The sequence below is a fragment of the Rhinoderma darwinii genome, chromosome 1 (genome assembly GCF_050947455.1).
Source record: "Rhinoderma darwinii isolate aRhiDar2 chromosome 1, aRhiDar2.hap1, whole genome shotgun sequence".
Lineage (NCBI taxonomy): Eukaryota > Metazoa > Chordata > Amphibia > Anura > Rhinodermatidae > Rhinoderma > Rhinoderma darwinii.
Genome location: NC_134687.1, coordinates 183,810,284 through 183,825,213, shown reverse-complemented (window position 1 = coordinate 183,825,213; position 14,930 = coordinate 183,810,284). Strand labels below are relative to the sequence as shown.

The 14,930-nt window shown below is 41.3% G+C and overlaps 1 protein-coding gene across 1 annotated transcript in view; it reads right to left on the bottom strand.

The window, feature by feature from the left end:
* Window positions 1–14,930, bottom strand: part of STPG2 (sperm tail PG-rich repeat containing 2) — a 773,928-nt gene that overhangs the window by 481,992 nt on the left and 277,006 nt on the right. The window contains exon 11 of the mRNA XM_075860649.1: window positions 10,038–10,130. Within this exon, the coding sequence (XP_075716764.1) occupies window positions 10,038–10,130 (93 nt within the window). The remainder of the gene's footprint in view (window positions 1–10,037; window positions 10,131–14,930) is intronic.

The window sequence follows — 14,930 nt, the reverse complement described above, 5'->3', positions numbered from 1 at the left end:
TCCGCTCCTTCAGGGAACTACAGTTGCGCTATCTACAGGACCCTTCCTACAGTGGTGCCTTCTACAAGGGGGCTGTGGGCTGTGTGGCACTACATACAAGAGGGCTGTGGGCTGTGTGGCACTACCAACAAGGGGGCTGTGGGCTGTGTGGCACTACCTACCAGGGGGATGTGTTGCACTCCCTACCAGGGGGCTGTGTTGCACTCCCTACCAGGTGGCTGTGTGGCACTCCCTACAAGGGGGCTGTGTGGCACTCCCTACCAGAGGGCTATGTGGTACTCCCTACCAAGAGGCTGTGTGGTGCTCTCTACAGGGGGCTATGTGGCGCTCTCTACTGGGGGTTGTGTGGCGCTCTCTACTGTGAGCTGTGTGGCGCTATCTACAAGGGGGCTGTGTGGCGCTACCTACAAGGGGGCTGTGTGGCGCCACCTACAAGGGGCTGTGTGGCGCTACCTACAAGGGACAGTGTGGCACTACCTACAGGGGGAATCTGTGAGTGGTGGGCTGGTGGTCATTTTACTGTGAGTGGGGGGCTGATGGTCATTTTACTGTGAATGGGGGGGCTGATGGTCATTTTACTGTGAGTGGCGGGCTAATTGTCATTTTACTGTGAGCGGGGGGCTGATGGTTTTCAAGTGGTTTCCGCCTCTGACCTCCAATTTAAATTAATAGGAGGCAGAAAATACCTGCGGCACCCATTTGGAGCTTTTTTTGCCTGCACCTTTTGCAATGCTGTCAATTCCTGAAGGAATTTTGAGGCAGATTTTTTTTGCCTTACAAAAAACGTGTGTGAACATACCCTACGAGTGTAGTGCTTGTTGTTAGCCATTTTATTTTTTTCTCAAAAAATTTTTGGTAGTGTTGCCCTGAGGAAATCTTATTTTTACAGTGCTGCCTCGAGTCCGAAAAGGTTGGGAAACTCTGCACTAGGCTACAGGATCACGCCGACCTACGCAAGGATCCCGTCGTGGAGCAGATCAGTTCGTTGTGGGAACGGGGCCTAGGTGAGTACAATTTTTGATTCTGTTTGGGGGCACTGTCTACAAGGGAGAGGTGGGGGACTGTATGGTACTGCCTACAAGGGGGAGGTGGGGGATTATGGTACTGTCTACAGGGAGACTGCATGGCAAAATCTACAGGGGGGCACTATACCGTGTGGGGACCACTAAGCGGACATTATACTGTGCAGGGGTGCTACAGGTGGCATAATACTGTGGGCACAATTAGAAAATAAAATACTGTGTCCTTGAATGGGTTGTAATATATTATATTATGAAATATTATTATTATTATTATTATTATTATTATTATACTGTATGGGGGCACTAAAGGGGCATTATAATTTTTTTATGGGGCATTTTTTTTAATGAGGGGGGTGGGGCGCTGAAAGATAATTTTGCACGGGGCGCCATCTATCCTAAGGCTGGCCCTGCTTGCATTCCCTGATAAACATGTCAATGATGTACAACATGGTTCCTGCTAAGTCAAGATATACCTATGGATGAGGAGAATGCCACAAATTTGGTGGCACTTCTCTGACTAATCTCACCAGCTAAAGGAAGCAATAGATAGCAATTTGTGATTGTTGGGAACCCAGTACACAAACTTTTGTGACGGGATGCAACAGTTTGGTTGGAGTTATCATTCAGATTTAGGTTTCAACCACATCTGGTAAATTTTATATTCAAACACGAGGATTGTACTCAGACAATCCAAAGAATATACTCCCACTAACTGTGCAATTATACCTATATTTAGCAGGATAATTGATTTATGTGTGAGAATTGATGTGTAATATACCATAGGAGGAATGCCTCCATGTGTTTGTTGATTCTGAGAGGAATCCCTCTAATACTGAGTGTGTAACATACCGTAAGAGACATCTCCAATGTCCATAAATTCAAGAGGAATGCCTCTAGCACTTTAGACACTTTAGATAGTCTGCTGAAATTGATCATTTTAGCCTGAGTGAGCAGTGGAAGGTTAAGAGGAATGCCTCAAAGAGGTTGTTACAACTGTTGGTTTAGTGACACTGGAAGGAATGCCTCCATTTTCCAATATTGAGAGTATCCATTACCTTAGATAATTCATAGTGATTGGTGTCTGATTTCTCTTAGAAGGAATGCCTCCAGTTGCACCCAAACAAACAGACAACTATTAGTATATCCTTTCTCATATCTAGATTATATAGTGACTACCTCTTGTCATTGAAATGAACTGTTATTCCTCCCAACTGGAGTACTAACTTTAAACCCTTAATAACGAGCGATGGATATATCCGTCGTAAGCAGGTGTTAGTTCCCGCATAGGGACAGATATATGCGTCGCTCTGATCGGGTGAGTACTGCCAGTGATCAGCGGCAGGAGCACGGCTGTTAAACACAGCCTGGCTCCTGCCCCAACTGCCGGAATCGAAGCGTGCTCCGATTCCGGCAGTTTAACCCATTAGATGCCGCTGTCAATAGCGACGGCAGCATCTAGTGTGTTTGACAGAGGGAGGGAGCTCCCTCTGTCCCCCCATTGGCGCCCCCGCAAAGAAATCGAGGCATGGCCTAATAGATTGCCTGTCAGTTTTACAGTAATGAATTGGTATACTAAGTATACAAAAGAATTATATAAGCGATCAGCAGATCGCATGGTGAAGTCCCCGAGTGGAGATTTCAGTAAAAATAAAATAAAACCACTTTTTCCCCAAAAAGTGGTTTTATTTAGTAAAAGTGTAAAAAAACAAAAACACATACACATATATGGTATTGCCGTGATCGTAACAACTCAAACAATAAAGTTAACACATTAATTAAACCGCCGGCTGAACGGCATCCAAAAAAAACACAAAAAACTATGGCACGATTCCCTTTTTTCTCCCATTCCCACCTTAAAAAAATAAAGTAAAAGTTAATTAATAAGTCCCATGTACCCCCAAAATACTACCAATGAAAACGACACCTTGTCCCGCAAAAAACAAGCCCACATATGGCTTCATCGACGGAAAAAAAAAAAAGTTACGGCTCTTGGAATGCAGCGATGCAAATACAAGTTTTTTTTTTTTTTAAAGGGTTTTTATTTTGCAAACGTAGGAAAACATAAAACCTTTACATATTTGGTATCCCCGTAATCGTGCCGACCCATAGAATAAAGGTAACATGTTATTTATGCCGCATAGTGAACGGCGTAGATTTATAACGTGAAAAACAATGCTGAATAGCTGTTTATTTTCAATTCATTCCTAAAATAAAGTTAATACAAGTTAATAAATTTATTATATACACCCAAAAATGGTGCAATTAAAACATACAACTCATCCCGCAAAAAACAAGCCCTTATACAGCTATGTGGACGCAATAAAAAAAAAAGTTACAACTCTTAGAATGCAACAGTGAAAAAAAACAAAAAAAAACCTTGGTCATTAACGTGCAAAATGGCCTGGTCATTAAGGGATTAAATCCACAAATAAACATATCTAAACACTTTCTCCTCTCTCTTCTATAAGCTATATCTGCTGATTATAAGATTCAAAATATAATATTCATATTTTAAAAAATAAGGGAGTCCATGGATTAATTTTTTAACTCACTTTTGTATGTCCTTGAAAGCGTTTCGTTATAATTCTTATAATGTATATGAATAAAGATTGATAATCAATTCTCCCATAAAATATAGGAATATTTTCACAGTAAGGGTATGTTCACACGGCCTATTTACGGACGTAATTCGGGCGTTTTTGCCCCGAATTACGCCGGAAAATAGCGCCTCAATAGCGCTGACAAACATCTGCCCATTGAAAGCAATGGGCAGACGTTTGTCTGTTCACACGAGGCGTATATGTACGCGCCGCTGTCAAATGACGGCGCGTAAATAGACGCCCGCGTAGAAGAAGTGACCTGTCACTTCTTTGGCCGTAATTGGAGCCGCTATTCATTGACTCCAATGAATAGCAGCGCTAATTACGGCCGTAATTGACGCGGCGTTCAAGCGCCTGCACATGCCGGTACGGCTGAAATTACGGGGATGTTTTCAGGCTGAAACATCCCCGTAATTTCAGCCGTTACGGACCCCCGCCGTGTGAACATACCCTTAGTGGGAGTAGATCCTTTGGATTGTCTGAACACAATCCCTGTGTTTGAATATAAAACGTAATGTAATATCCCCCCCCCATGTATATCTTTGAGACTTGATTTAATCCATTATATTTTAACATCTGGTAAAAGCATATACTATACTATACATCTGTTTAAAAAGTGTTTTCTGCTATATTTTGTCCATATTTTAATTTATTCTATGTTTTCAATTATATTTTGCCAAATAGCACAATTCTTGAAATGCATTAAACATTAACATGTAGCTAAACATTAGACAAACTTCTGACATGTCAGAAGTTTGGATTGGTGGGGGTCCGAGCACTGAGACCCCCACCAATCGCTAGAACGAAGCAGAAGATGCGCTCGTGTGAGCGGTCAGCTGCTTCATGTCTGTTCGGCTATTTCCGGAAATAAATGTATCTGTGTACGGGCTCAATAGAAAGTCTATGAGCCCGTACTCCGATACATAGGCTTTCCGGAAAAAGCCGAACAGACACAAAGCAGCTGACCGCTCACACGAGCACTTCAGCTGCTTCGTTCTAGAGATTGGTGGGGGTCTCAGTGCTCGGACCCCCACCAATCCAAACTTCTGACATGTCACTATGACATGTCAGAAGTTTGTCAAACGTTTAGCTACACTTTAATGTATTATGTGGGCAACACAAATCTGTTTCTTTTTTGTAGAAATTGTGAACTATTTTTAGTTGGCTTTTGCAATTTCTATTTTTGTAAAACCAGATTCAGAAGTCTCATCAAATAAATGTAATTCTATGTAAATACTATAAAGTATGTAGATTGAGAATGGCAGTTTAAAATAATATACAGGAGCTAAAGAACTAGTCCAAAGTCAAAAAGGCAAAATGGAAGGAACAAAATAAACTAACAACTTCAAAGGAGAACTTACAAATATGATTCTGCTTCTACAAAATTATATTTTTATCCGACAAATATAGTTTGACAATGTTCCAAGGGAAATAATCTCTCTATTGAAATGTTAAAAGTTCCACATAAGCCAGCTACTTCTTCAGCACCGTTCTAACTTCTAAAATGATCAAGTGCTAATACAGTTGTAGTGGACTTTATTATACTGTACAGTATTAAGTTATTACAATCTGTACACTACACCTGTATTCTTACCAAATATTAATATGCAATGTGAATGCAAACATGTAAAAAAAAAGTAGATATTCCGTAAAACACAATATAATACCAAGATAATCAAGAACAGTTGTATGACGTTTGTTACATTTGTGTAAAAAAATTTAAAAAATTATACAAATATTGTATTACCAAACATATTAAAATTGCCTTTTTTGTTAGGCTGACTTTATATATCAAACCTATGCCTAACAGGGAATGGAGACATTTACGTCCAGTGGCTGGAAACTTGTCCTAATATTATGCTGTTCCCTCAGGTACAACGTGTCATGCCCATGGCCGCGGGCCGTCAGGCTCACTCACCTCCTGACGGCCGCAGCCATTGATCTGTGAGCGCTGGTCCCCATCTCCTCCTCAGGATATGCCAGCGCTCACTTCCGCTTCTCCTGGCCGGGTCCCGTAGGGTGCACCTGAATTAAAGTACAAAATTAGCCGATGAGCCCCTGGACTATAAGAGGGGTCCAGCCCCTTCCTGCCTTGCCTGAGCTTTGTTGTCGTTACCCTAGTCTGTCTATGCAAATGGTCTCCTAAGTGTTTTCCAGTTCCCAGTGTTTCCCGTTCCTGCTACCTGTAACCTGTATGCCGTGCTATCCTGGTCAAGTGCCGTATTGAGTTGGAGTCGTGCTGTGCTGAGTACTACGCCTGTCCTGCTTCACCATGCCCGGTGTCCGCCTGCTGCCTAAGTTCCAGCCGAGCCTGTCATGCTACTGTCTGAGTACCACAGGTACACCTATACGAACTATAGACTGTGACCTGTGTTCTGTTCGCCAGCTGCCATACCGTCAAGGCGGCACGGCCCAGTGGGTCCACGTACCCAAAGTGACACAACGCTTGTTAGGTTAATGAGAGCTCTCTCTTGTGACAAGTCCAGCACCTGCGTAAGCAGGACTAGATCAACACAAGTTTTTTAATGTAAATAAGAATGTTTCCATTTACTGGCAAATTGATGTAAAGTGATATATTTACACCTTGAAGGGTAACAGAGGTAATGACTTAATTCACTGCTATGTACAAGCAGATCTGAGATCTAGAATCAGTCTTTTGTGACTCTGTAGCCTGAAGCCTGTCTATGCAGTCATTGTCTGTGTTGCACCTTTTATCGCACTACTATATATAACATTGTGGCTCGTCTTCATCCTAAGGGCTTATTCACACAACGTAGAATAACGGTCGTTAAATAAATGGCCGTCACACGGATGCATGTATTTCAATGGGGCCATTCACACGTCCGTTGTTTCAATGGACCATGTGAAGGGTCCATTGAAAAATATAACATGTCCTATTTTGTTCCGTTTTCATGGATCCCTCGATAGACTCATGTCTATGGGGCTCCGTTAAAATGGGACCTGCACGGGTGCAACTCGGACATAAAAAAACTGATGTTTTTCACATGCAAGTTTGCATTCGTTCGTGTGAATCTGGCCTTATTTACATAGTTACATAGGTTGAAAAAAGACACAGGTCCATCAAGTTCAACCTTTCTCAATCATCTCGATGTCATTCAGTTCTAGTTTAGTTATAACCCTCAATGCCATTCGTCAATAAATAAACATCTAGCCCTTTTTTAAATGCTGACACAGTATCTGCCATTACTACCTCTTGGGGTATTGCATTCCATAGTTTGACTACTCTAACTGTAAAGAACCCTTTCCTATATTGATGTCTGCTTGTATTAACAGCAGATGATTGATAACTAGTATTTATATTTAGCTTCATATAAGTAAGTGTTGCCTTTGTCTAGAAACCATTGCCCAAGGGTACAACTTTATTTATATCGTGTACGTTCCATACATATACATCTAACATGCCCATAGCGTTCTATGGGTCAGACGTACACCAAAAGAGTGCACTTTTGGTATGCATTTGGCTGGAATACTTCGCTATACCATTGCCTTACCTGTATTTAAAACTACGTTTTTGAACACAACTTGATCCATACGCCCTCTCTCTTATATTATTAAATGCTGCTACTAGATAGATTTTCCATTCAGGGTCCCATAGAAACGGGTAGATAATCCACGTGGGAGCAGTAATGGCAGCCATGTTATCGGCCTTTTTGTTTTACTGTAGGTATTTGATAGCTGACTAGAATTTTTAACTACTTGACAGGAGAGGACATTTGTTGGAATATATAAAAAGACAGAATATTTATTTTAGAAAAAGAATAATAAATTCCCTTCACCTCTCAAATTTCCATCTGATACTAATATACTGATGTCAGAAGCATATTATTACATAGCTTGCAGAGCTGTATATTGCCTTTCATTTATTTATAATAAAATGTGTTGAAAGAATTACACAACATGCAAAACAAAGCAATCTGCCAGGCCTAGCATTTTTTAAGATGAATAATTGTTCCTTCGGGAAAAGTAGAACAATTAAAATGAGTTTATAGAAGTAGAACTAAAATGTCATTTCCGATTCTTCTGAAAAAGTCTAAATAGGATTAACTTGTAAAGCAATGTTTAGCTTCAGGCCAGTTCAAAGAATTGTTATCAACTGTTGCATATGGCTTTGCCAGATAATTTCAACAATATTTATTTTATGACTTTTTTTATTTGTTTGCATATACATTTTGGTTTGTTTAGTTACATTTAGAACTAACAGAAAAAAAGTTTATTTAAACCCAAAGGGTAAAAAATTTTGGTTTTTTTTGCAGGAGAACTTACTTATGAATGGACGCTGCGTTGGTCACATGCACCATTCCAGCATTTTCAGCGGTGGTCATGTGATCACAAAACTCTGTTCCACAGTTTCGGGCTAATAAAGTGGGCGGTATATTGGGAGCTTTTGTTTTCTTCCTTTCCTAAACCCCTTTTTTCTATCCACCCAGCCCGAATCTCTCCCTCTCCTCTTCTCTACAAATGCAGCGCAGCTCAAACCCCCCATCTACTCCTCTCTACCCACACACCACAGTAAAAGAAAAAGAAAAAAAAGGGGCTAATGTATCTCTAAGAAGCTGAGAGTCACCCACACATGCGCTGTTTCAGATGCACCTGGCACAGGGAGACTGCAGGGAAAAAGTCACGGAAGGAGGGGGATGTATTTAAGTCACATGCCTCTTTGACGCGTCAACCACTGGGAGCGTGTTAAAGGGGTTGTCCTAGATTTACGGGTGACATTACTCTCTGCACTGGCTCTGCCGCTTTGTTGATCTTGAATTATTTTCCAGGTATACGACACGTCACTTGTGACGTGGTGTATATCGGCTTGTTCTGTTGTAATGCGCATGTGCGGCCCCTGCTGTTATCTCGAGAACAGCAGTGACAGCGCATGCGCGTTACAGGCTGTGAAGCAGAACAAACCAATATACACCATGTCACAAGTGACTTGTCGTATACCCGGCAAAGAATTCAAGATCAACAAAGCCGTCAGAGCCAGTGCAGACAGTGACGTCACCCGTCAAGTTCCCCATGGCAGGATCTGGAATCGGGGCCACTTTGGAAAATGTAAGTATATTACAAATGTATTTACATTTATAACTTACAAGCATTAACACATAGTCATTAAATCTCGGACAACCCCTTTAAGTCTAGTGACAGGTGGACATAACCACTGACTATCAGTGAACTGCAGGCTCTGACGTGGTCATGTGAAGGGCTCTGAAAATGGCGTAACGTTGCATCTGACCAATGCAGCATCCATCTATATGTAAGTAGTTCTCATTTGTCATTTAAAGCCACAAAAAACAACTCTTTAAACTTATATCTTAAAGATTTGTTTGTTATATTTTTCCAAAACTCCTACTGCAGAGGCGACACACAGACTTTATTGTAGAGCAACCGCTATAAAAAGTGACTACCACAGTGACTGTCGTACTGCCACTGTGACCTCTGCAGTCCATAGACTATTGGTGCTGCTCCAGTATTCTGGCATAAGTGGCGCAAATCTTTTAAGACACATTTATCAATTTAATGTACCACAAATAACAGAAGTTTGTAACTCGTCTATCAAGGGGTGTGGCTTAGCATAAAGGGGGATGGCTTCAGCTGTGCCAAGTTATGAAAAAATGTTGGCGCAAAAAAAGTGGTTTAAAGAAAGCCGACCAAGAGTATATACAAAGTTAGACATGTTTCTGAATGTGCACCAAATGTATCGTCCAGCATGAGCCACTGTAATAAATTTGGCACATCTAGTCTAATTCTAAGCTAAATGTAAGACAGTATTAGTAATTCTGCCCCATTTAATCACTTTGTCACTGGTACATTTTGTGAATCCAATCACCATTCACATTAATGTTCACATCCGGACTGATCGCACTACTGCCAATTATGTCTGTATGTGTATAGACAATGACGTGGATGGTGATGTGGATCCACACAATATCCCTATGACAAAACTGACAGAATAAGAAGTGTTATTATGAGGACAGTAGTAATAAGTAGGGAACAAGGGGAACATTCTCAAAGCAAAGGTGTTAAATGCTCCCTTACCGCGAATCTGTTCCAGTTTTTGTGACAAAGCAAAAACACAAGGGTGAGGTTAGACTCTCCAAAGCTAGTGTATTAAAGCCCAAACACTGAAAAATCCTCAATTATCTATTGATAATTATGAATAAATCTATCAAAACAAGGTTGATCCTGCGCATCCGATTACATTTAGATGTTGTCAGTTCTTCATTTTCATGAATTTCTATCATTACATGCTTCTGTACTATTCATGTCAGCAAAAAAAAATAGCAAAGTGAAAACCTTATAGCTATTGTGTGCATGACATCCATTCTTAGATTGTCAAACGAAATGCCATGATATAAACCAAGGTAAATAATGTGAATTAATGCCGCCTATAGATATACTCTACCTTTGCAATTATTTGGGTACTCAGCCTTTCTGTTCCTGATGAAAATACAGAGGATTTTTGATGCTTGTATGGTTCTTCAATCCTGTCCTTAACCTACAGAAATTGTACAAAGGCATAAACAATCAATTACAGAATGTACTGACCAAAAAATAAAATGACGACAGTATTTCTAAACACACATACTGTATATTGTAATTGTATATTTGTAGCTCAATGTCCTTTAGTCAGGAAAGTTAAAAAATGTCATAGAAATGACAATCAGATATGTGGTTGACAAGGCAACACAACATCATTTTGTTTTGCAATTTCCTATAATGAGAAATGTCAAGTGTACATTATAGTGACAGAGGCAAAGTCAGAAAACAGAAGCAGACTTGCTGCCAGGTGTGTATACTCTGCTGTTTGAAGGTGTTCATTAGACACACATATAATGCATTCAGTGGGCAAAAAAAGTCTTAATTGCTTATTTCAATCCACAGGATATGCCATAAATGTCTAATAGATGCGGATCCCAGGACTAGGACTCGCACCTAGCTCCAGAATAGGGGTCATCTGCAGCTACCGGATTCAGGCAGAAAACGAAGAGAGAGGTGGTCATGCATGTGCACGAATCCCTCCATTAATTTCTATAGGAGTTACGGAAGCAGCCAAGCCCTCTTGCTGTCTTAGTCATAATTTGAAGAATAACGCACTCACATATGTAGCTGTTCTGAGACTCTTAACTTTTCTTTTGTATTACGATATATTTCTAAGATAAAGAGGTTGTGCAGGATTAGAAAAAATTTTACATTTATTTTTTTCTCGAGAAAAGTGACTCTTATATGTTGTATTGAGTGGATGAGCTGCAATACCAGACACAGGCCACAGATAAGAGTGGCTCTATTTCTAGAAAAAATGCAGACCATTTTTTCTAATTCTAGACAATGAATTTAACCCTTTAACCCCTTAAATACATGGCCATTTTTTTTATTTTTCAATTTCGTTTTTCACTTCCCGCCTTCCAAGAGCCATGACGTTTTTCTTTTTCCATCAATAGAGTGGTGTGAAGGCTTATATTTTGTGGGAGGAGCTGTAGTTTCTATTGGTAGCATTTAAAGTACCATATAATGTACTGGGAAAGGAAAAAAAAATATTTGCAGGGTGAAATTGGAAAAAAACTGTGATTCCTCCATTGTTTCTTGGGTTTTGTTTTTACGGATTTCCCTGTGTGGTAAAAACAACAACTTAACTGTATTCTGTGGCTCAATACGATTCCGGTGATATCAAATTTATATTTAGTTTTTTAATATTTTACAACTTTTTTTTAAAAAAAACAAAAAAACTTTTTGTAAAAAAAAAATTGTTTTGTTTCACCACATTCCTTAGACCCATAACTTTTTTTATTTTTCCTTGGATTGAGCGGTGTGATGGCTTATTTTTTGTGGGATGTGCTGTAGTTTTTATTGGTACCATTTGTTGGTACATACGACTTTTTGCTGACTTTTTATTAAAAAAAATTTGGGAGCTGAATTGACCCAAAAACAGCGATTTTGGCGTTTTCTATTTTTTACGGTGTTCACGGTGCGCGTTAAATAACACTATATTGTAACAGTTCAGACTTTTACTGAGGCAGCAATACCACATTTGTTAACTTTTTATGGGGAAAAGGGGGTTTTTGGAACTTTTAATTTGTCAAAAAAAAAAAAAATTACTAAAAACTTTATTTAACTTTTTTTTATACATTTTTTGGTCCCCCTAGGGTAGCGATTGTCAGCAATTGTAATTTTTACAGGCTTCTGTTAAGCTCTGCCTTCATTGTTTTTTGGGTTTCGTTTTTACGGCTTTCATCGTCTGCTAAAAACGACAACTTGGATCTTAGGGGACTTGAACCAGCGATCATTAGATCCAATTAGATAATAATGTATTGCAGTGTATTGTCCTTTTTACAGGCTTTTTACAGGCTTCTGCTAAGCCCTTTCGGAGGGCTTATGAGAGGCAGACAGAAGGCAGACCTGGGGGCCTTCATTAGGCCCACGGGCTGCCATGTCAACGATCGGTGCCCCATGATCGCATCGTGGCAGGGCCGATAGGCTGTAGGAGGGGGCTGCCCCTCCTTCTAACAGTTTAAATGCCGTGGTCGCTATTGACCGTGGCATTTAACTAGTTAAACGGCCGTTAACAGCGTGATCTCTGTTCCTGCCCGTTAGAGTATCGTGTTGGCTGTGATACACAGCTGACACCTGCAACGTATGGAGCGGGCTCAGCGTGTGAGCCCACTCCAAACTTCATCCCCCCTCGCTCCATGATGTACAGTTTTGTCATGGGGCGGGAAAGGGTTAAGACAACTCAGAAGAAACCTCTATTATTTTGTCTTTAGTTAAAATAACTGCATGCAGATGACTATTAGAACAATAACCCCAGCCAACTGCCACCATAAAATTGGTAAACTTTTAAAAATTAAAGGGGTTGTCTAGTTAAGAAATCCAATTTTCATACTCCCTATTTGGGAATTCTGAGTTAATAGAAGGGGCCCTCTGTTCAGGATGCTCATCTCTTGGCCAGAGTGGGCGTGATTACAAAGAGTGTATCTTGTTCTGGAGGTCGGGTCCTGCCCTCATTAGACAGACAACCCATTAATTTGAATGGGCAGTCTGTAATGCTTAATTTCCCCTGCAAAGATGCTGCAGGAAAAAGTAACACTTACTACCAGATCAGGGGGACACTATGTAATCTGCTTATTGTCAAGGGACCCTTCTAACAAGTAGGGATCATCCAAAGCAGACACCCCTTTAACCTTGAATTTCAATGGAAGCCTAGCTCTATCCCATCACGGGGAATTCACCTTAACTCTTTCCTTCATTCACTCTATATAGTAAGTTATTCTCATCTTTTTAAACGATTGCTGGAAGACCTTCATCCACAGTTGGACTATAATTTATCCTGGATGTGCAGAGTACATGGAGTCTAAATTTCTTTTTTACCCAACTTCTGAATCACATCAGAACACCCCCTATTGCTATTTCCCCCAGGAATTTTAATCATTGTAGTGCAAAATTATTCTTTCTTTTTTTTACCTTCTTCAGCAGCAGAAAAAGACTACTCAAACAGACGCAAAAGCATGTTCTTCACACCCCAAGAATCTAGGTATGATAAAATATGGGCGAGATGAATCAGGCCTTTGGGCCACCTACACTGGTCTAAAATTTCTGCCACCCATATATATATATATATATATATATAAGTTTCTGTTGCTTTTCTGGTTTTATAGCCAGTATCTTATCTCACCTTGCCAGAGCCGCCCGAATAACAGTTTATTTGTATTTTTTCAATGCAAAGAAACAGAGAATAAAGGTAGTCTAGGGAATCATTTATATCCATATGTGTTATCCTCAGAAATAGAAAATAAAATGAAAATATGCTCTCCTAAAAAATGAAAGTCTTGCTCAGCAATTAAACTTCCTATTACAAAGTCAAAAGGCACTGCCATGGGCAGATGTTAGAGTTAGAGAAATTATAATATTTATCAATGGTGATAAATTGACTTACAGTGCAGTAAGAAGTACATTTTGTTTTTCTCATTTTCTTACTTCTAAAACAAGTGGGATAGCTTAAACGATAGCAGCCAGATTAATTTTTACCGTATATGTAAAGAATCTGCCAGGCACAGCTTCGGGGTTAACGCCCATAGGTAATCAGTCGGCACCTGAGTCTATGTCTCTGAGACTGACTCCAGCTTCCACCACTCAGGCTGGCAGGCTTAGGAGTGGGAGAGCCTATCGCAGCCTGGCCAGACTCAGCTAGCTCCCGCCCTCGGTCTATTTATACCTGCCTTTCCTGTTCCTCCTTTGCTTGTGATTCTTCTCGTGTGGTTTCCTGGCCCAGCTACAGCTTCTGACTATTTGATCCTGCTCCATACTGACCTTGGCTTACTGACTACTCTCCTGCTCTGCGTTTGGTACCTCGTACACTCCTGGTTTGACTCGGCTCGTTCACATCTCTTGTTGCTCACGGTGTTGCGGTGGGCAACTGCCCCATTTCCCTTAGCTTTGTGTACCCTTGTCTGTTTGTCTCGTGCACTTACTGAGCGTAGGGACCGCCGCCCAGTTGTACCCCGTCGCCTAGGGCGGGTCGTTGCAAGTAGGCAGGGACAGAGTGGCGGGTAGATTAGGGCTCACTTGTCCGTTTCCCTACCCCTATCATTACATAATCACAAGCCCATTACCTAGTCTACCCTGGTCCCTGTCTCTACTATGGACCCCCTTGAGACCCTGGCCCAGCAAATGCAGGGTCTCTCCCTACAGGTCCAGGCCCTGGCTCAGAGGGTCAACCAGCCTGACACTACCATGGTAGTGCCCCTCACCTCACCTCTTGAACCCCAACTCAAGTTGCCTGACCGGTTCTCAGGGGACCGGAGGACTTTTCTCTCCTTTCAGGAGAGTTGTAGGCTCTACTTTCGCTTAAAGCCTCACTCCTCAGGTTCTGAGAGCCAGCGGGTGGGTATAATTATGTCCCGGCTCCAGGAAGGGCCACAAGAGTGGGCCTTCTCCTTGGCTCCTGACGCCCCTGAACTTTCCTCCGTTGATCGTTTCTTTTCTGCTCTCGGACTCATTTATGACGAGACTGACAGGACTGCCTTTGCCGAGAGTCAGCTGGTGACCTTACGTCAGGGTAAGAGACCTGTTGAGGAGTATTGTTCTGACTTTAGGAAGTGGTGCGTAGCTTCTCGGTGGAATGACCCTGCCTTAAGGTGCCAGTTTAGGTTCGGTCTGTCGAACGCCCTGAAAGACCTGCTAGTTAGCTATCCCTCTTCTGACTCCCTAGACCCAACTTAGCGGTACGACTTGACCGACGTCTCAGGGAACGACAACGTGAACGTTTTTGTGTTTTCCCCTCTGACTCCCCCATGATGCCTCC